Source organism: Chroicocephalus ridibundus, chromosome 3 (genome assembly GCF_963924245.1).
Source record: "Chroicocephalus ridibundus chromosome 3, bChrRid1.1, whole genome shotgun sequence".
Classification (NCBI taxonomy): Eukaryota; Metazoa; Chordata; class Aves; order Charadriiformes; family Laridae; genus Chroicocephalus; species Chroicocephalus ridibundus.
This window is the reverse complement of record NC_086286.1, coordinates 99,784,207-99,806,553: the sequence shown is the minus strand read 5'-3', so window position 1 is coordinate 99,806,553 and position 22,347 is coordinate 99,784,207. Positions and strand designations below refer to the sequence as shown.

Here is a 22,347-nt window from a genome sequence, read left to right as displayed (position 1 = left end):
CTTCCAGATATCACACAGTTTCTTTTTCCTCTTGAGCTCCACACAGAAACTCTGGGAAGTGAACGGATGAAAAGATAAGGGATGCTGGAGCTGCAGGGCAGTGCACTGCCAGGTGAGAGTTCAAGGTGGTAGTAGAAGACTCTTGACATCTGGAAGACTATTGTATGAGAAGTTCATGATCTGCATAATGGGTAATTCAGGTGTATGCCTTCCCCTCCCCACTCCCAGTAAATACTTAGGTATTTCTTTTACTTTTTTTTTTGTGGTATCTGTAGTCATGGAGCCCATGGGCCCTATTAGCTTAGCTTATTTCTGTAATCACAGGGACTAGTGACTTGTACTTCTGATTGGAAGCTGATATTTGAAATAATAAAAGTGATTTCACTTCTCAAGGATGAAAATATGAATTTGAAACACTGGTAATAGAGCAGTGACACTAATAGTGTCTAAGTGGGCCTGTGTGTATTTTGTACAATTTTTATGACATTCCTCACACTGGAGAGGAGGGGGAAATTAAGGCCCAGATAAAAACAAACGACCCAGAAAATAAATTCTCTTGAACAGGAAGAAGAGCGACCCAGATCAGCACTCCCAAGTCTCTTATGACTGACCAGAAATCTTGCGATTAATTTTTTTTTGTTAGCTGAGGAAATTCCCTTTGGGCGTCTGCTGTCACCAAACTGCAAAGTTCGGTCTGCAGACCCAAACAGCTCTGAAGGTGACATTGTGTGCCAAACATAGCTGCTCAGAAGCAATTCGCTTGCAGGCTGATTTTCACTCTACAGAGCTCAGAGCAAGTGACTATTCCCACTTCAGCACTTTGAAATGAATTTTATACATGGGGGGAATACACCCTACAGAAAATCTGCTGGAATCCTTTGGACTGTGAAGCATTACCATAAATGCTGCTCAGAAGTGTTTCAAGGAACATACAGATTGCTGTGAACGCGTGCTGTGGGTGGCCCTTTTCGGTGTGTGTTTATTGAATACCATGTCACAGTTAGGACTCTGTTTTATGTTGTCACATATGTACATACGTGAAACATATAGTGAAACTAAAACACTGATGTTTGGTCTAAAACACTGCAATTGACACAATTACTCATCTTCGCATTCCTTTGAAATCCTTCTCCTTTTAAATTTACCTTTGTGCTTACGAAGCGCTTGCTCTTGATTCCTGGCTTAACAAAATACTTCATATTATGACTAACAGCTTCCCAGAAGAGCCCAGTTTCTTGTGTAACATATAATTAACAACATCATCAAGAGTTTAGAAGTCCAGGTGTTCATTTCTGTTCCTGGCAAATGAACCATTTCTGCTTCACTCATATTTATGAGGCCATCGCAACGCTGCAGTACAATGAAACCTTGGTATTTCCTCTTTAAAATATCTGCATCTTATTTATCAAAATTCCTTCCACTCAGATATTTCAAACATACTGGTCTTATATTTTACAGACCATATCAATTTCCTGTAGCAACCAGGGAATGCCCCCAGTTTGTACTTAGATGAATGTGTTAAAAAAAATAGAAAAAAGAAATAAAGGCTGATTACAGACATGGTAGCAATTGAACATCTTTTGCCTTTTTTTTTTTCTTTTTTTTTTTGAGGTAAAGGAAAAGTGTCCTAAACTCTGCTTATGTTTGTGAGACACAATAATAGCATTTTTAATAGTTTAGGCTAAAACTATTTGACTTCTATATCATGTTAACATGATTTGGCCACATTTCTATTCAAAGCATTATAATTATAATCAGAATTCTCTTTCATTTTAAAAGAGTTGAAGTATGGTGATACGTACATCTCTCTAACTGTCTGAGTACAAGCTTTCTCTTTGGATCGAGCAAGCACCACAGACTTTAATTTAAGTCTTAGATACTATGAAACGACAAATCTCCCTGGATGTCAGGCAGTTCTAGTGCTAACCTAATCCTCACTTGCTTCCACAATGAGGTGTTGATACATCTTCCTGACCCAGTTTTAAAAGCAGAAAAATCAAATATATAGGAAGTATTTTAAAAAGTGTTTTACAGAAAAAAAAGTTCCTAGCACTGTTGAAGAATGTGCATTCATTTGGTCTGAAATGGTGCTATTTGTAAACACTTTCATTCACCAGCGTGATCATAAATACTGGAAGAGATTTACAATTGGCAAGAAACACAATACAAGCAACTTTTTACTAAATTAAATGTGAAAAGAAATTTATCTGACTAGGGTTTGAATTTGGCTGCTTTTACACAAAACTACTAAAAAGCCAGAGCTCAATAACTGGACTCAGTTTAAATGATATAGATCCCTTTATGTACAGCTTAAACAACCTAAGTCACTTGGGAGGTTGAGTCAAGCTGCCCATGTAGACATAGCCGCTGTTCCAAATTGTGGCATATTGATGACGTGCACTGCTAAATATTTCCTGTTTTCTATTTTGGTAGTGACTAAATTCTTGTTTCAGGCAACTCCACCCCCCCTGGGTTGAAAGTCATGGGGGCATTTAACTCTTCAAATCAAGCAGCACAGAGATGCAATGGCAGGTGGGGAAACTCAATTTAATACCCTGCCCCAGTTACTTCCAGCCCTATCCCAGGAGCCATCAGCCCACCAGAGGTCCATCTCTGCAATCCCAGAGGAGTATAGAGCCCAAAGGCAGGCAGGAACCCAAATAAAGGATTCAGAAGAAGGGACACCCTGTCTGGGCCCCTCCCAGGCTTGGGACAGCCTGGGAGGCTAGGGACTGTCAGCCCTAGTGTCCGGATGTGACACCCATCACAATGAGTCAACGTTGGCTGGAGCACCTTTCACAGAGAGGGTTGTAACTGCCATGGGGTATGGGACACATTACAGGATGCAGGTGAAGAGCATTCTGGAATAGCACAGGACTTATGGGATGTTTAAAGGAGGAATCAGAGGTGGGGAGGAGGGAATTAGGTGATTTGGGGAGGAACACGTGTGGAAAAACAGAGGGATAAAGGGACAAAAAGGGCCAGTCCCATGTAAATAGCTGGCTAGTCAGTCCGCTTGTCTGGCCGTGTCCTTTGCCTGATCAGTGCAGCCTGTCCTCCCTTCTAACTTATATTATCATCCCCTGTCCCCATTGTCCCATTATGCCTTAACTGTGTAGCTTCTTGTGAGACAGGCATGACGCTATGATTCTATGATTCTATATTTCAATATATAATGGTCAACTTGCAGTCATAATAACACGGTCATCTAGTGATAAAAGCAAGGAAAGATGTGTAGTGAGAGATAATGCATTTTACTATATATATTTGGAAAAATGTACAAGCTTTTTGGAAGCTTTTCTTGATGTCTGAAACAAGCATAATGTAACTAAGATAAACTCAGAGCAACTGTTCCCAGCCTGCTTAGACTGCAATATGCTCCATCTGCTTCAGAAATGGAAGAAAAGTCCTTGTTAGTCCCAGGAGTTAGTCTCCTTTTCCATATTTATATAGGTTAGTTTCATAGAAGTTACTGTCTGTCCTTAAATTTGTCCTCGTTTGTCATATTTACGGTAGCCCTGTAGTTTTCTCACTTCTAGAATGTCGTGCATTCCCCACAAAATGATGTATTTTTAACTTGTCGTGCTAAGTGGTTTGGTTTGGGATTTTTTTTTTTCCCATTTAATAGTGACAATAGTTTTATTATGACTTTTTCTTACCTATTTGTAGAGATCGATGTTGTTCTTAGTGTGACTTCCAACTCTTAACAGATGGCAACTGGAGCTCTGATATGGGTGAAACCTGTAGCAGTGGGCTCATTTGTGGCTCTGTCCACACCTTTATTTATCTTACTTTGTCTTTTGTAAATAATCTCTATTGGTAGGAGCAGCAATGCTGGCATGAAATCTGCAGTTCTTTTTGGTACACTTGCTATATTAATTTTATCAAGTAATCACAGTAAGATCTTGCACATTTCTTGTTGATGAAGATCAACTATTATTTGATAAGAATTTAGGAGAAACAAGAATTTATTCATTGCTTCAGACCCAAAGTAGCATGCACTTGGTTACTAATCTTAATAGTACAGACAGTATGAGGTATATCTTAAATGGGAGATGATTCCTCAAAAATGTGTCCACCCAGACTTTAGATTTTACGGACCATTTCTTTCTAGTAAGTTTATTATCTGGGCCACTCATTTTTTTATATAGTAAACAACTAAATTTTTCTTCTGTTTCTAATATAATTTATATTGTTCTACCATGGTCATTAGGCAATGTATCGTTATTTTCGAATACCTCACCAAACGTATGTCTTTGATGCTGCTAGGGCTATCCCTAAGGCTGCACCCAGCCTTCGCTGCATTGTGGCTCTGTTTCTCCTCTCTGTTCAGTTTTAGGAAATGTGATAAAAAGGCCTTTTGAAGCACATTTTGCTTCAATGCAAAGCCCAGCTTAACAAGTCTTCTGTCTGTGCTCAGTTTATTTCTATTCCTTCTAAACTCTTAAGACACAGTTCAATAAAATATTTTTTGGTATTTTAAAAGTTTTTTATGTTGTGGGATTATTTACCCTAGATTTATAAACTGTCCTACGAAGCTGGGTATTCTTCCCCATGTTGCTTGCTTACAGTAATGATCCAGACAGAGTTTTCCCTTTGCACTCAACAAAATTCCATTCGTTCAGTGCTTTCAAAGCCTCTGTAGTCTAATCAAGCTAACAAATTTATGTACTTTCTCTCAATTTAGACTCTCTCAATTTTTACTCAGACTCTCAATTTAGAGACAGGTAATTACAAAGAGTTGTGGAAGAGCCTCACTGAACAACTACACGGAAAAAGAGTTAGATGATACTCAGTGCTGACAGATGTAAATTGAAGTAGATTACAGAAACAGTCCTAGCCTTAGATACAGAATGATGGGCTCTGAACTAGACATCAGCATTCAAAGAGAGCGGTGTTAGGAGTTTTAATAGGCAGTTTCATGAAAACATCAGTGTACTCATAAAAGGAAATAAAACAGAAGAAATGGTTAAGAAAACGACAGAGAGTAAACCAGAGAAATGTCAAACATGAGTATATAAAGCAGCGGTATTATCACATCTTGAATAGTGTGGTCAGCTCTGGACCCTAATTTTAAAGAGGATGCAGTGGAACTGGGCAGGAACAAAGAAAGGCATCCTGGATGACTGAAGATACAACACGGCTGGTGCCCCAGAAATGACTGAATCAACTTGGACTATTCAGAAATAATTTTGGGAGGGTTATAATAAGGATATATATAAAATCAGGAGAAGCATGGAGAAGGTGAACAGGGAAACATTCATAAAACACAGATCAACTCTGAAATAGCCATTCTAACACAGAAGCTTAGCAATCGGCGCATGTAAGCAAACAAATGAAAGTACTTTTGCACAAGCTGTATACTTAAGCTCTGGAGCTCTTTGCCACAGGATGCCATATATCAAGTTTACATGGACTCAAAGACAAATCAGAGAAGTGCATGGAAGAAGTCTATCATAGATAGCAACCCTAGCACATGAAGCCCCCATGTCTTGTGCTGCTGCAAGTTAAGAAAGATTATCAAGGAAGTATCATACTTGTTTCACACACTTGCCTACATATTTGCTATTGGCTATCAATTATCAGGGTTAGATGAAAACATGGATAAAACATAAGTGCTCATCTACTGAAAATCTTGGAAATTGAAATTTTAAATAAGAGGTAAATATGCATATAACGTGAAGAAAGAGGCAAGGCAGACTTTGATCCAACCTTAACATTGCTAATATTTATTTTAAAAGGCACTTCATATGCACTGCTGAATCAGCTCAGAACCAGTGATTATTTTCTATATGCAGATTTTTCAATCATTACTGCTTGCTGCATTGAGTGTTAGGGGAAAAGAATACCTTGGATGTTCACACACAGGAATTTCTGACCTAGAACAATCATTATAATCAATGCTTGAGGAATAAATGCCCTTCATTTGATAATATTAGTCAAAATGACCTATTTACTTAGCTTTATTAATTTCCCTTCATCCTGTTTCCTGTTTCATTGCAAAGCACTTGGTAAATTTTAATTTGTTCCTCTTTTTGACCTCAGAAATGAACCAAATTTTAACACCTGGTGATATTTTTACAATCCAGAAAGTATTGTTTATACACTCCTTTTATTTACAAAATGTACGAAGTAATGTTTCCCTAAGTAGAGGAAAAAAACAACTACAGGATAAATTTATTTCTCCAAAGGGGCTCTCAGTCAGATCTCTGTCTCAGCTTTTCTCCAGGTGAATTACTAAAAAATCAGACACTACCTGGTATTCCCTAGCTTGTGTACTCTCAACTTCTTTGGTCCATCTGTCTTCCTTTCTTTGGCCGACACTTTTATGAAACATCAAGCAGGGAGGGTGCTCAGCTCAGACATTCTTGGCTTGTGGCTGGATTCTGGGCTATGTTTGTAGGTGGGGTGGTGGTCACTTTCAGTGTTTTGCCTTTAAAGCATTTGACTTGTTTCTTACCACAGCTTCTATGAATGACAGAAACTATGACCAATGCATGAAGAATATGGTTCTTACCATCACTGCAGAGGATGCCAGATCTTCCGTATGGACAAAGGCAAACAGCATCTCGCCTGGACTTTGGAAAACATGTAGCACCATTTCCACATGGATTTTCATCACAAGTTGCAAACTGGCAGAGTTTTCCAGAGTACAGTTTAGGGCATTCACAAAACCAATTTTCTGCATCACTGACAAATTTAAATTAAAAACAAAAAAAATATGTATAAGTACCGAAATGCACTTGAAAAAACAAGATGAGTTTTAGACTTACAGAAAATCAGTGACATTTGACTTATGGTTGTAATATATGTCTGATGTTTTTACTCTTTTTTGTTCGCTTGCATACCTGGCATTAGAGATGCCAGAATGCTCTATCAGTAACTTGAACTGACAGGTTCTTTTGGGCTTAATGTTATATTTTAATTCATCTTTCCTTTCATGGTAAAATATGTGACTTCTCTAATGTCTCACTAGTTAATTCTGCTGCTGCTTTCATAACATAGTCAAAATAACTGCTACAGAAAAACAGCTCTTCTAATATATCTGAAAAAAAAAGAAAGTGAAAAAAAAAAGTAAAGTTACTAGTTTACTTTGCAAATGGAAACATCAATTTGACATTCAGGTATTACATATAGCTTGTAACAACACAGTAGGATGTAAAGAAAAACTGAAATATGAATACCTACAGTAGTGATTACACTGAAATTGAACCAGAATAAACAGGTAATATTTCTACTTTCAGATATCTTATATCCTCAGTCATAGAAAGAATATTAGAATAGGCAAGGGAAAAAATAAATTGTAATAATTCTTGAGGGGTGATAAAAACAAACGTTTAAAAATGTGCATATTCTGTTTATATGAATTGTCTTTTTTGTAGTATAGAAAGATAGCACAATGACAGATATGGTAGGAAAACCAAAATCAGATAGGAAAAGCAGGAGCGTAAGATATTCCCATCTACCACTTATTATAAATATAATTTCATTAAAGGTCTTATTTGATCTTCCCCATTTTTTATGACTGAAATTAGATGACAGCTAGATAGGTCAGTTCATATGATAACTACACGTCCTTGGTATTGAACAGAAACATGTCTGTCTTATATTTGATAAGGTCACATGTGCCCGTGGGTATCAATGCAGAAGACATGATGTGAGCTGTATCAAACCACATCCGTTATGTTTTTTCAGATAATGGCATAATCATTAGAATGTTCAGTGATAAAATGTCAAATACATGTGATTTCTAAAAATCTGCTCACTGCTTATAATATCCAGGCAATCAGGTTAGAGGAAATAATCTGGAGCTGAGAGAACTCCTGTATTTTTTAATAGAAGGAAATAAGTAGGTCTTGTGACAGTCTTTGTGCATAGCAGTTGATTAGTGTGTTTCTAAACTGACCACCCGCAGTTCCGGGGAGCGAGAATCTCAGCTGGAGAGTCTACCAGAATGAATCTCATGAATAATGCCTCCAGACACCTTTGCAAAAGAAAATTGCTATCAGCTGCAATAATAAATTTCTGTGTGTAGCCTATTCTATTTATAGATCTGCTGCAGACACCAGGAGAGGAATGTAAATGAGATACTGGATTGCTTTTGTTTGTGCAGCATCAAGAAGCCTGTCTTCAACGGTTTTAATATCAGCATTACACAGTTCAGCTAATTAAAAAAGCAATAATAAACTGAATTCTTCCTGTAAATCTACAATTGATGGTGGTGATCTCTGAAACTAGTTATATCAAATGTGTTTCTGTTTGTTTATAGAACAGAAGACACATCATTGCTGCTGACTGCCAAAATACAGAGACTTTAGTCTTCACCTTTAAAAAAACAATTTTCATACATTCTTCTATTGAGCTGTATATGTCAACATTGGCCATTTCTTTTTATAGCTTTACTTTTGCTATTTTGAAGAAGATTAAAAATAACAGGTCTCATAACAAATTGTGAGGAGTTTACTGTTATCAAGATAAGCAATGTTCTAACACTTCACTATTGATGGCATAACATGCTAATAACAAAGAAGAGTGATTCCCGATAAGGCAAAGAAAACAGTTTTTGAAATGTTCTACAAAATAATACAAAGCTTGAAAATATAACAGCTAACTGCACAGAAAAAATAACACAGGCAATTGACAAGAATTAGTATCCTGAAATACAAAGTCCCAAATGACTTATTATTCTCTCTCAAAGCAGTCTGTCACTGTACTTGGTTAAGAGGAGGACAAGGTCTCCCATATTCTCCTGAATTAATCTCAGCTGCAAGAAACACATAAATGCTTGAATGACCAGGGACTTCTCTCCTCCCAAGTGGACTTCACAATTTCATGGTATCCTGCTATCCTTTATAAATGCAAGAAGCAAATGAAAGGCGATAGCAAATAGAATGGTAATATCTTTTGCCTATGCTGTACACCTGTGAATGGCTCTAAGAAAAAGTTACTGGATAACTACATACATGAGCTGAAGAAAGTGAATAATGTGTGAAAGAAACAAGGAAAATACCAGAATTTTGAGGCTGTAAAATTAGAAACAAATTTGGAATGTTTTGCTGAAATGTGTTATAAGTCTATATTAGTGCTTGAGTTCAGATCCAGGGCATGGTTTTGAAATAAACTTCCTTGCTGTTTCCAGTTGAAATGCCTTAGTTCACATTGTGGAGTGGTCTCAAGAGTACATGAACTCAATTTCTTTCAGACAAAACTGCACCAGAAGATTGTCTCACACTTCAGGTACTCCAGCTGTTAATGGGCACCCAGTCCATGGGGCCAGACCAGGTCTAGCGTAAGTAAAAACATGAAACATGAAAAATGGGATGTTGGGTCCTCAGCACTAATCAATTTGCCCGGTAAATCTACTCCCATGGAACTACATTATCTGCTTATATGTATGCAGATTTATAAGCCATCAAAAGAAAATCAGGCAGCTATGGTACATATTAAAAAAGGCTCCAGATTTTAAACTGGGGTACTGACAAACTCCAGAAGTAGATAGAGAAGAAAACCTAACCAGGCAGAATCATATGAAGGAAGAATGTCAAAAACAGTAAGAGAAAATGGGAGAAGACAGAAATAGTGTAGAAAAGGAGTGGACGAGACAAGAACAATAGTCCTAGAGTATCATCACGTCAGGTCACCAGCCTTATGATGTATGAGGAGAAAAGTGTAGGGAAGATGAACTGTTCTCTGACATTCTCATAATCCTCCTCTGAAATGGTAAGGGATACACTTTTCGTTACCATTTCCCATGTTAAAATATTCTTTTGATCTTTGCTCTAGACATTAGATTGGAAAGAAAATCATCAAGAATCATTTGCATGGTATGACATCATATCGGTAATTCAATAATACAAATACTTCTTGAATCAGCACTACACCAATGACCTGATTTAATGAAATCAAAGTTTTGTGTAAGATTGACACCTTTGGGATGCCAACAGAGGTTTGGATAACTTTTTTCTTTTTAGATATTGCACAATACAGAGTAGACTGCATCATAACACGTTAACAAGACAGTCACCGCCATATTTAAGCACAGTTTTTGACTTTTAAGCTAATTCTGTTTTTAAAAGAAAAGATTAAAATCCCTCAGTACAATGGGTCATAGATGACATTTGTACTTTAGTGATACAGTGCTGTGGTTCTGCAAAGCACAGTATAATTTTCTATAAGCCTGTGCTTTTTCCATCTCTAAAGTGGGAATGCTGTGCTCTGTGACTCCCACTGAAAGCGCTGTACTTGCCATTTGTGTAGTCATATGCAAGTGGGCTTCCCTCAAAGGAAGAGCACTCAACACCCTTTAATCATGACAGTGCTAAGCTGAGAATGTAAAAAACCTATGTCACAGTGGGTTCAATATTTAATGATGCAAGTTCTTTTAGTGCTCTCACTATAATATCTGGGATAAAACTATGGAAGTTGGAGGGAACAGTTTCCCAAGCTTCTTCAGTTAATAAATAGTACATTCAGTACTATTCAGTAATTCAGTTTCTTTTAAATTTGTTACTATTATTTATTTCTGGTGCCAGTTGGTTTAAAATTACTGGAAACTGAAAGGAGCATCATACTTCATCAGTTTAAACTTTTAAGTTGAATTACACTTCATGCAAAGACTCATTACATCTCTTTCTAGAAAATACCAGGATAATGTAAAGATGATTAGGATCTTCCTTTGAAAGCTTTGTGTAACAGCCAAATCCACAGAAACTCATTGCAGCTAGAAGGATAACCTTATCTCATCAATAATCTTAAAAATATCAAAGGACAATATATAAAAGAGGCATTTCTTCCTTGCGCACAGCAGGCATTTTTCTAGTATATAATATATCTGCCAATCTTTCCTTGTATTATACAGCTCCAAAAAATCAATTCAGCTTTCCTGCTGCTTTAGTACTTTCACCCAGGTTTCCTCAATTACGGTACCTTCTCTAGATCTGACTGCTTTTGTTAGCTTTACTGTTTTGAATCCTTTTTTCCTCTATCAGGAATTATTATTCCACAAGCTCTGGTTATTCACTTCAAATTTCCTTTCCTTTCACTGAAAGCACTTTCTAAACTGCTTCTCTTTATATAAATAACCACTGACAGGCTCTCTTTAAACCAAGTCTAAATCACTTGTGAACTAAATTGGTTTTGAAAACTCCTAGGAAAAATATTTCTAGATTGGTTGGGTGCACTCATGGAAAAAAGCTTTTACTTTAAATTTTCTTTGAGGCATGCTTATACTCAGAGTTATAATCAGAGTCTGTGGTTCTAGCACAGACTAAATAGGAGCTCACATTTAAGCAATACTTCCAAAACTCTGATCCAGGTTAGAAGTATTGAAGTAGGAAGGTTCCAATTCCAATTCAAAAAGAACAGGAGTGACAACGAGGTGCCAGCACCTCGCTTACCTGCTGCCAACAGACAATAAAAAGACCATTGCATACAAAATGGTTCATCTCAAACAGAAAATTAATTTATAGGACCCAACTAAGAAATATAATTAAATAGATGCTTGATCCATCGCAGTCACACAACAATGAGCATCTGCTCAATCTTATCATTAAGCATATGTATATGAGTTTCCTTGAACAAGAATCCACTCCTGAAACAATATCTAAACCTTAGGAAGTTCACTGGAGTTGTGCTTGAGTTAGTTTTGACTTGGGAAGCACAGAATTGGGTTTATCAAAATGATGAACGAGGAAGAGATCTTGCTTATTGGCAGAATATCTATTTCAGACCTTCAAAGATGTCATTATTTTGGGGAATTTAGGATAGTCAAAATTTATTTTAAAATGTAATCATGCAAATATCTCACACGGTACTATCTAACTTCTCAGGATCATGAAGCGTCTTCTGGAGTCTTTTATAAAGCCTCTTTAACCCCCATTTTTCACTCAGATGGTGAATATACAGGTGATTCCCCATCATGAAGGATACACATCCATTAACTAATATGATGCATAAAAAGTCCTGTCCTGTAATGTGACAATTATTACCATTCCTGCAACACAAGAGGATACACAACTGTGGTATCAAGCACTTCTGAACACCTAACACTTAATGGTGAACGGTAAAATATCCCTCAGGAAAAAGTACAGCAAGCAATGGTTGGTGAGAACAATTTTTGTGGGCAACAATCCATTCCCTGGATGCATCTAGAAGAGAAATAATGTCCTGTCAGGCTGGGTCCACTGAGAGGGCTCTAATTAGTTCTGACACTACTCCTTTCCCCAAACTCCTCAGTCTTCTCAGTTAAATCTACATTTTCTCTTTCCTTGTGTAGTATGGGAAAAATAGTAAACAAATGTTATTGTTTGCTAAAGTGTATTTATAAAAATGAAAAGAATGTTCTGAAAAAGTTGAAAGGCTATGATTTGGATAATAAAAAGTTAGCACTTTATGGAAGATGGCTGGCAAAGCACATAAACATTTTCAACAGCATAAGGTAGAAGCCAGATCTCCTCCTCTCACTGAAATCATATGCTGCCTAACTCTTGTTGTCTTTGGAAAAATCTCTCATAAATCCTTATGACAGAAAGTTTCCAATTGCTCCCAGCAGCCCCTAGAGCCCTAAACAGCCTTTGCTTCAATGTATCTGCTACTTGCAGCAGGACTGGTGAGTACCATATCCAAAGCAGTAACACTGATCACAGGTGGGCAGCATGTGGCTTACTGCACTGTTTTCATTAATGATACATTCATACTGTTACTCATTTCTGTTAGAATTTTGTAACAATCATTTAGCACAAAAACATTAATTACTTCAATGTTAGATGAATTTATAGGTTGCAGAACTATGTAATTTAGCAATTTCCAAGATTTCAAATCTCACAGATTTCAGTCTCCTCACAGAGCAACTGTAGGTAGCTACACTGATGATGAGGAACCACAGAATCATAGAGTCATTTAGATTGCAAAACATCTTTAAGATCATCAAGTCCAACCATCAACCTAACACTGTCAAGTCCACCACTAAACCATGTCCCTAAGTGCCACGTCTTTTAAATACCTCCAGGGATGGTGACTCAACTACTTCCCTGGGCAGCCTGTTCCAATGCTTGATAACCCTTTCAGTGAAGAAATTTTTCCTAATATCCATCCTAAACCTCTCCTGGTGCAGCTTGAGGCTATCTCCTCTTCTCCTATCTGTTGTTACTTGGAAGATGGGACTGACACACCCCTCGCTACACCCTCCTTTCAGGTAGTTGTAGAGAGCAATAAGGTCTCCCTTCAGACTCCTTTTCCCCAGGCTAAACAACCCCAGCTCCCTCAGCCGCTCCTCATAAGACTTCTGCCCCAGGCCCTTCACTAGCTTCATTGCTCTTCTTTGGACATGCTCCAGCACCTCAATGTCCAATAAAGAGTGGAGATTCTCTTTAGCCTTCCTTTTGTTTTTAATGTATTTATAGAAACATCTTTTATTGTCTTTTATGGCAGTAGCCAGATGTAGTTGGCTTTTGCCCTTCTAATTTTCTTCCTCCATAACCTTACGACATCCTTGTAGTCCCTCTGAGTTGCCTGCCCATTTCTGCAAAGGTCATAAACTCTTTTTTCCTGAGCTCCAGCCAAAGGTCTCTGTTCAGCCAGGCCGGTCTTCTTCCCTGCTGGCTCATGTTTTGGCACACAGGGATGGCCTACTTCTGCACCTTTCAGATTTCCTTCTGGAAGAATGTCCAGCCTTCCTTTGGCCTTCAGGACTACCTCCCAAGGAATGCTGTCAACCAGGCTCCTGAACAGGCTGAAGTCTGCTCTCTGGAAGCCAAGGTGGCAGTTCTGCTAGCCCTCCTCCTTAATTCTCTGGGAATTGAAAACTCTATCATTTCATTATCGCTATACCCAAGATGGCTTTCAACCATCACATCATCCACAAGTGCTTCTGTGTTCACAAAAAAAGGTCCAGTCGGGCACTTTCCCTAGTTGGCTCCCTCATCAACTGTGTTAAGAAGTTATCTTCCACACAATCCAGGAAACTCCTAGACTGTTTCCTCTTTGATGTATCGTATTTCCAGCAGACGTCTGGTAAGTAGAAATCCCCCATGAGAACAAGGGCTAGTGATCATGAGACTTATCCCAGCTGCTTATAGAATATTTCATCTGTCTCTTCATCCTGGTTGGGTCGTCTATAACAGGCTCCCACCATGATATCTGCCTTGTTGGGTTTTCCCCTGATTCTTACCCATAAACTCTCGACACTCATTACTATTGACAAGTTCCAGTCAACTCCAGATACTCCCTAACACACAGGGCTACCCCACCACCTCTCCTTCCTTGCCTATCCCTTCTGAAGAGTTTATAGCCATCCATTGAAGCTCTCTAGTTGTGCGAGTCACCCCACCATGTATCCAGGAGATGGATAACAACAAAATTGAGGAACAAAACCTTGAATAGTTTGTAAAATAACAGCATTTACTTTGAATTCACAACATAATAATTTTGAACTCTACTGACTGTAGGCTAAATCCAGAACTGTCTGCTGTGGAAAAAGAAAGTTTACGTAAATCTAAGTGTTCATTATACTTTCCTCTCTTTCTCAGTTTCTTCCTAATATTTTTTTTTTCTGTTTGTAAAACAGATTTTTTATGTATTTAGTATTTTAAACTTTCATAGATGCAAACTCTTCCTATCCCATTCTGAATTCAACTTATGGAAAGAAGTTTTCATAACCATTTCTTCATTGCATTGTCACTAGTTCTACTCATTTGCAACTCTAATTATCAGTGGCTCAGCATTTCCTTTGTATTTATTTAGCACCCATTACCCTTTGTATTTTAAAAACAACCTTCATCATAAGGAGTTGATCATCAGTACTTTCTTGTAAGCCTGGTTTACGTAGAGGGCTGGAAGCCAGAAATCTCTATGAACTCACATAAAAGGGCTTTGAACCTTCAGGACATCATCATCTTCCCTACAGTGATTTGCTCTGTTCACATAATTACTTCCCAGTACCTCCTGTTAATTCAAATGCACAGCCTTCTTTTCAATCCTAGGTACTGTCTCAGGTCCTTCTAGTTTCAACTCAGGCTCTGAACTTTCTGCTTCTAGCTCAACAAAATGGAAATCATTTTACCATATGCGTGTAAGACAGTGTAATATTTACATAGAAACATTAATGTTTATAAAATATGTAAAATGAAATACATCCTAAGCTATGAATAAAAACAGCAATTACAAAATATTCTATGAAAACCTGACATCATTGTAATCAGACAAGGTAAACCATAGCTGCTTTGAACTGATATAATCTTTACCATTCACTCTGGATACTCACTTTTCTAACAATCGTACAAATACCACAAGAGATAAATTCCAAATGAAAGAATTTCATGGAGGAGAATCTGAATTGAACCTTTCTCAGAGGGTCCATCTTTACACATTATGTCTTAACCCTATTTTTCTCAGTGATTGCCAAAAGAAAATTTGTACCTTGCTTGTTCATTTCTTAATGAAAACATAAAACTGGGTGCACAGGCATGCACTCTGCTTTTCCCTGGACAGCTAACAGACCCACAAGAAGTTTTAACTGGGACAGAGCAGGTACTATGATAATGCTTTTTCACAGAAGGGGATAAATATGAGACACAGTTTTACAACAATATTTTAGCACTCATGAGAAAATCATTTCTCTCTACTTCACCTATTCAAAGATTGCACATAGTTTCTCATTTTTAAATTGTATTTGTTGTCTACCCATGGGCCTTGGAAGCTTGTTGGTTTTTTCTGATTCTTTAAGCTGTCACAGGAGAAGATAATATTCCTCCTTACAAATCATGCCTTGAAGCAGTAAACATTTGTGGACAGATATCCTTTGTGTTTGCACAATGGCTAATGAAATGTAGCCCTGTGTTGCTTCTGCCTATGCATTACAGCTAATATGATTAAATAGTAACATAAACCAATATATATTTTAAAATGTACTTTTCTTGTGCCATGTCATGGTGTAATTAACATACTAAAAATGCACCATTGACCTAATCAGTAAAGACGGCAGTGATCAATAAAGATCACAGTGCAGGACACTGCAGGACAGAACTTTTACACGTTCTTTGAAAGAATTAACTTGATATAACTAAAAGTCATTTGCCTATAGAAAATGTTTTTTCAAGCTCCTGGGCAGATGACATTAATGGCTATATATACAGCATAGGAGGCTGTAGCCTCTCAAATACTAAATTCTAAGTATGTTGTAGGCTAAGTTTATTTCTATTAACACCTGAATCTCAACCTATTATAAAACTTGAGGTGATATACAAACAATATGAGCAATTGCACTTACCGTATTTTCTACAAATTTAGTGCGTACACAAGGTGGTAGATTAGCTGAAATTCTCTGGTTGGCACAAACTAAATAATGTAAATTTCCTTATCAATGACCAAGATAATTTCTCTGCCTCAGAAGGTAATTCACACTTCTGTGCCTTTTCAATCTGTGGTTTCTTTGACTGACAAGAGCTCTAACTCTAATATAGGTAACTCCTAGAGAACTGAAATAAGATTTTGGGAAGTTCTCAGAGCTTTGTACTGCCCTCAGACTAGAACCTCATCAGTCACATGATGCAACTGAATTGGTGGGTGAAGTTTGAAGGACACCAATTTTCAGGAATCACCTCACATATACTGGGAGATAAAGTCTAGAGCTAATTCTTATCTTAGTCCAACAGTGGTGCTTCATCACTGGAGATATATCTAATTACATTGGAAGCATGGAGTGTGTGCTGCTGCAAAAGCAACACAGACCACTCCTGAAATCCAGGAAAAAAAAAAACCCTCACAAATCTAAGCATCCTAGATCTCTGTGGTTGTTAGAAGAAGAATAGTAAAATTGGCTATCATCAGGCATTTCACTCTCATGTTGAATGTAGTATAAAGACTTCCCACTACAACAAACTAGCATTTTTTTGACTTCTAAAACAAAATGTCTATCCTCTGTCTGTCTTTTTCTTCCCATTTCTTTGAGATTCACTTACTTCCTCACTTCAATTCAGGCATCTTCCTCTACTGTCAGGAATAAGAAAAGAGAAGAAAGCCACAGAACTGACTTCTTGTGCAACCTTTCTTTGGGGTGCCACCAGCCCTCAGAACCAATAAGAAATCACTGCAGCATAGGATTTCTGTTTATGCATGAACTGAACTGTAGGAGTTTAAGGAAAACTTCATAGATCCCCATTGCCCATGGCTCTATCTGAATATCTACAATTAATTCTGACTAAGCTATTTCTTTAAAAGACATCAAAGGTAAGTCATAAAAACTGAAAACAAAAAGCAGTTAGGAACATAAGCGCATTTGAAGGACCAAATCTTGACCTGTCTACATCTTTCTCCTACTGCAAATTAAAGATAACATATAGGAGACTGCACAAACCTTTTTTGAAGACTAATTGCTTAAGCTTGCACAACTATTTGAACATGAGAAGTGCAAGAGAATTGGTGAGTCCTAGAACTACTGACAACACTGACTGAAGTCAAAAGTTAGCAATCACTGTGTGCTTTCAATTTTTTTTTTTACAATATCATCTTTATCAATAGGTTGAGTTGTTCTGTCGTGTAGGTTGACCTTTTACTTTGATTGCTGCCTCAGCTCTGAATTTCACACATTCCTGGATGAAGGCTATGACTTATGAAGGATATAAGGTGCCCTAAAAACTGTGAAATCAAATGCCATAAAAATGATTGATAGCGTTTTTCAAATGTGCAAGAACTGTAACTGTTAGAGTTTTTCCATTGTTGAGTACTAGCATAGTTGGGTGACACACCAGGCTTAACTAATGCATAATTCAACAGAAAAAGTCTGTTTTGCAGCTCACCTTTATAATTGGTACAAAAGGGCATTTGTGTACCATTTTCTCAAACAGACCTAACTTAAAATGCGATGAGATTAGTCTCTCTAGCTTGCACTCAAGAGGTCAGACAAACCAGGCAGTCTGACTTATTTGCAGCAAAAGGTAAATGACTATCTTGAAAAAGTAAATTACAGGAGAATTTATGTTAGAGAAAAACCACTGCATGACAGCACCATTAGCAGTACTGTTATTTGCTTCCAGACTTCCTTCAGAAAAACGAGTCAGATCCTCTTCCGTGATATCATGATGCTGATCCATTTCTTTACATTTATTCAGAAGAATAACAGGAAGTTATTCTGTCAGCCTGGCTCTACAGGCTATCTTATCTTGCAAACTTCAGAGGAATGGAAATAAGCCATTCTTTTAAATCAGACACCTGAACTTACAAATGAACTTAGATTTAATCATAGCAGTGTTTAGAGTAGTTTTCTGGAAAAAGCAGACATATGATTTTACATTGTTTTCTGGATATAAGGTGTCTATAACTAAGGTTTAGCGAGATGTGTGACAGTATTTACCTTGGAATGTAAATGAGCTTCTTCGTGTCTTCTGAACATTTTTTATATTGCAGTGTCCATCAGTATGACGTCTGTCCATGTAAAATGAAAGTACTGGAACAATTGCTAATAACAATCTGTTTTTACACTATCTCACTCTAACGTCTGAATATTTTACAGATACGGCTGTTTGCTGCTGAGTGGAATGAGAGGTGCTTCAGTCTCTAACATACAGTGTACTCTTCTGACAGAAAGACTTCTACCCCATTGATTCAGTAAGGTCTATCAGTATTTTTGCGATAAAGGTTCAAGGCTATGTCCACACAGCAGAATGAGGAGATCATGGAAGCAGAGTTAGACATATACAACTTAGCTTTAATAATTAGCACCCTTACCACCTGCAGTGAAAACATGGGATGTTTCATCCTGACTGCTAATCCTTCAAGGAAAGCAGAGCTTTTATTCAGTTTACTAGCATGTATTGATATTACTTCTCATTCTATCTTCTTGAAAACTATCTTAGTTGTGCCTTTTCTAGAACGTAGTATCTCTTTATTTTTCTTTATAAGCATGACCTCTGTATATCCATAGAAACAAGCACGGAATGAACTGTGATGCCTTGTGGTCACACATTTGTTTTGAAGTCACCACATAATGGAATTGAGAGTGCCTTAAAAAAAAATCATGGAAAAAATAACACAGAGGGCTAATGCAGCCAGAGGAAAGAATACGTTTTAACCCTTCCTGTTTACTTTCTTTATTCAACTTTTAATTAGCACAGTTACCAAATCCATATTGGCTGCAATATTAATGCAGAAATTTCTTCCTTTGATATCAATACTCCTATAAGTGAAATGCACGTTAGAGCTAGTAAGCACAATTGACTATTCCACCAGCTCAGTTAATAGGCTGGGGAAGGGAGTTAAACATCCTGCTTGTGGGTACACAGTGATTTGGTAATGACAGTAGGTACTTCGAGTTTTCCCAGGCTTCTAGGTTCAGTTGGCTAAATCAGGACAGCTCTACTGAAATTTGTGGTGCTCTTGAAAAGTCACAGCTTTTCACACACTGTAACACAAAGAGGCATAGTTAGAATCAGAAATGTAATTTTAGTGTGCTCAGACGGAAGAAGGCAAACTGGAATCCCATTCTCTACTTCTGACTGCTTATGCTTTAATATTAGAAATTTACTGACAAAAAGAAAAAGTAACCCTGAAGTACGAACTAGAACCTCAGTTCTCCCTATTTCTGTTGTATGTCTGATCAAAGGCAGGGGCAGGTCCCCTGCTAATTATTCCTGGTACAGAGCAACAGACTCTTTCACTCTTGCATTGCTGGCTGCAAAGTTCTTCACTTCTGAAGAGAAGGTGAAAAATGCTCACAGAAAGATTCTGAGAGGCTTGGGTACTGAAAGACTAACCTAGAACAGGGCCTGGAGTCCGAAGGTTGGAGAGACCTGTACCATAAATCACCCTACAATCATGAGAAGTTGACAGAATCTGAAGTAACATTTTTATTTTACAGGTATAAAAATTAAAAATACAAATGCCATCTGTACTAGCTAAATGATTATACAACTGTTACTTAAAGGAGAACAATTTCTTTGTTAACTGATTCCATTTTCTGAAGTGCTTTGTAAAGCCTTTTTAAGAGCTTCAGGACTGGAAGGCAGTTCCCTGGAGTTGAGGTCCCCCACCAACAAAATAGCTTTCATATCAAAGAATATGTTTCTCTTGAAACTCCTACTTGTGACTGAATTTCCAACACAATAGTTTTTAGTGTGTTGAACAGTCAGGCCATAGTGTGAATGTTCAGCTTGTGTCTGAACCAGATAACTGTTTTTGTGAGGATGGTAATCTTCAGCACAGTGGCAGATGCTTTAATGCAAACAAAGATCTCCATGAAACCACTTTACAACTACAGAACCCGGTAAAACAGATGAATTCTCTGATGCATGTGCTTCTCCTCATTGCAAAAAAGAAAAAAAAAAAAGAGTAAAACAGCAGCTATGACTGAATTATATTCTCTGCTGTATAAAACCTCTGTACTAAATTGAGGTGCATTCGGGGGTAGAAAATTAGTAAACGATATATTGTTGTCAAAAACAGGTATAGTTTTCCATTGCTTTCACTTTAATTTTTTAAATTTGATTTGTGAAATCCTGACTTTTTTAACATTCACTTGGAACATTTTATATGTTACCTATGTAAATATGGAATATAATAATCAATGACATAAATTTTACATCAGTTTGACATTGTATCATCTATGAGACAAAGGCTTTAACAGATCTTTAACTGATAAAAACCATAGTTGATTATAAACATTTATTAACCATTTTTCTACTGATCGATTTAAAATGTAGAATCAACAATTAGAATTAATCAGTATTTTCTATTATATGATGAGCAAATTCCTTTATAATCTCAATTTACTTTCGTACCTACACTACCATTTCTTTTTAAAGGTGTCAAAGAGATGAGTGACTAAACTGTTTTAAAATGTGTTGATATTCATGATCTTTTAATTTGTCAAACAGCAATAAAACTCGCGTCACGGTGGTATTTGTGGGAAAGGGACCTGTGGCAGAGGTTTCTGCTAATGCACTGAACATGGAATATCTTCACTGGGATTCAATCTGCATTGTAATTGTGAAAAACGCAGGGTAAGAGCAATTTGTGTTGCAGTTGTAAGAAGCTGGCTCCAGTCCTCCAAGATTTTGCAGTGCACAAAATCTTTTCTGGCAGAAATTTCTGTAACTCGGATGACTACCCTTAAATGTATTTTCCGTGTGTAATATAATTCTGTCTTCTAGTATAATCTAAAACAGTGTTTATGCCAAGCTATCATTTACGTGTTTCCTGTGTTCCAGCAATTGGATTTATGCTAGACTGGAAATTGCAGTACTGGAAGAATGGAGTGATTCATTGCTAGGGTGTTTCTATGGTAAGCTTTTCCACTGCTGTAATTGTTCAACTCCACAGGTGGTAGCTATGGCAGCATCACTTGTGCAGGCAGAACACCATGCAGCTTCTGATGTTTTAAGGAAGGTTAAATTTTTTATTGCTAAAAGGAGTCCTATACAGCATAATACTTACATAAGGCATTAATTACACTGTTACTATTAAAGACTAACTCACACACTGGGAGAGTATCTGTAATAAATGCTAAAAGTAGAAAAAAGAAAGATACTACAGAGTGATTTAGTAAACAAAGAATATTTGAAGCTGTACAAGTAAAAGTTATATGTAGAAGCCACATAAAAAGTGATTGACATGGTTTTAAAAAAGTCTATAATATACGCAACTGTAGCTAATGTTTTTGTATATTTGTCCATTTTATCTAAGGGTCACCTCTAGCTCCAAAGTGGTGCACTTATGCTGCAAACATGCAAGCTAATATATTTTACACAGAACTCCATAAATCTCAGATTTTAGTGAAGACAAGAAAAACAGTTTCGTGGAGCCCCTTTAGCACTCTATTTGTTATTTATCAATTATCTTGCTGTATACATAGCTAAGTTGTGCTGCTGATGTGATACGATAAGAGGCAAGGAGCACTAGAACTATGAATTCATCTAAGAATCACCAGCATAAATCACACAGGATCACAAACCATACATTAATCACTCCTTCTTCATATATCACCACCTGCCAGGGGACGGCCGGTAATGTGCCCTCTCTCATTCTTAAACAGTTACAGGCAGTGCCTGAAACAGTATTATGCCCTATTTTATGAAGGTTAAGTATCCTGGAGAAAAGGCATTGTCCTCTTACTACCCAAGCTATTAAAAAGCCTCATCCCCCATTCATCATCATTTCAATGGATACATTGCTCTGTAGTCACTGTGCACTCCTGCCTGCCAGGGGATGCAACCCTCAGAAGAACACAACCTGCAGCACGTTCCTACACGTGTCACGTTGAAACAGCAGAGCTTTTGCAAATGCATGCCAGAGGCCCTGTGAGAAAGACCCAAAACACACTTTCTTGCAGCCAATCTGATGACAAGAAAAAAGTATTCC

The 22,347-nt window shown here is 37.4% G+C and overlaps 1 protein-coding gene across 1 annotated transcript in view; it reads right to left on the bottom strand.

Moving 5' to 3' along the window:
* EYS (eyes shut homolog) overlaps positions 1-22,347 on the bottom strand; it is an 884,174-nt gene that overhangs the window by 63,255 nt on the left and 798,572 nt on the right. The window contains exon 42 of the mRNA XM_063330257.1: positions 6,518-6,690. Coding sequence (XP_063186327.1) covers positions 6,518-6,690 — 173 coding nt within the window. The remainder of the gene's footprint in view (positions 1-6,517; positions 6,691-22,347) is intronic.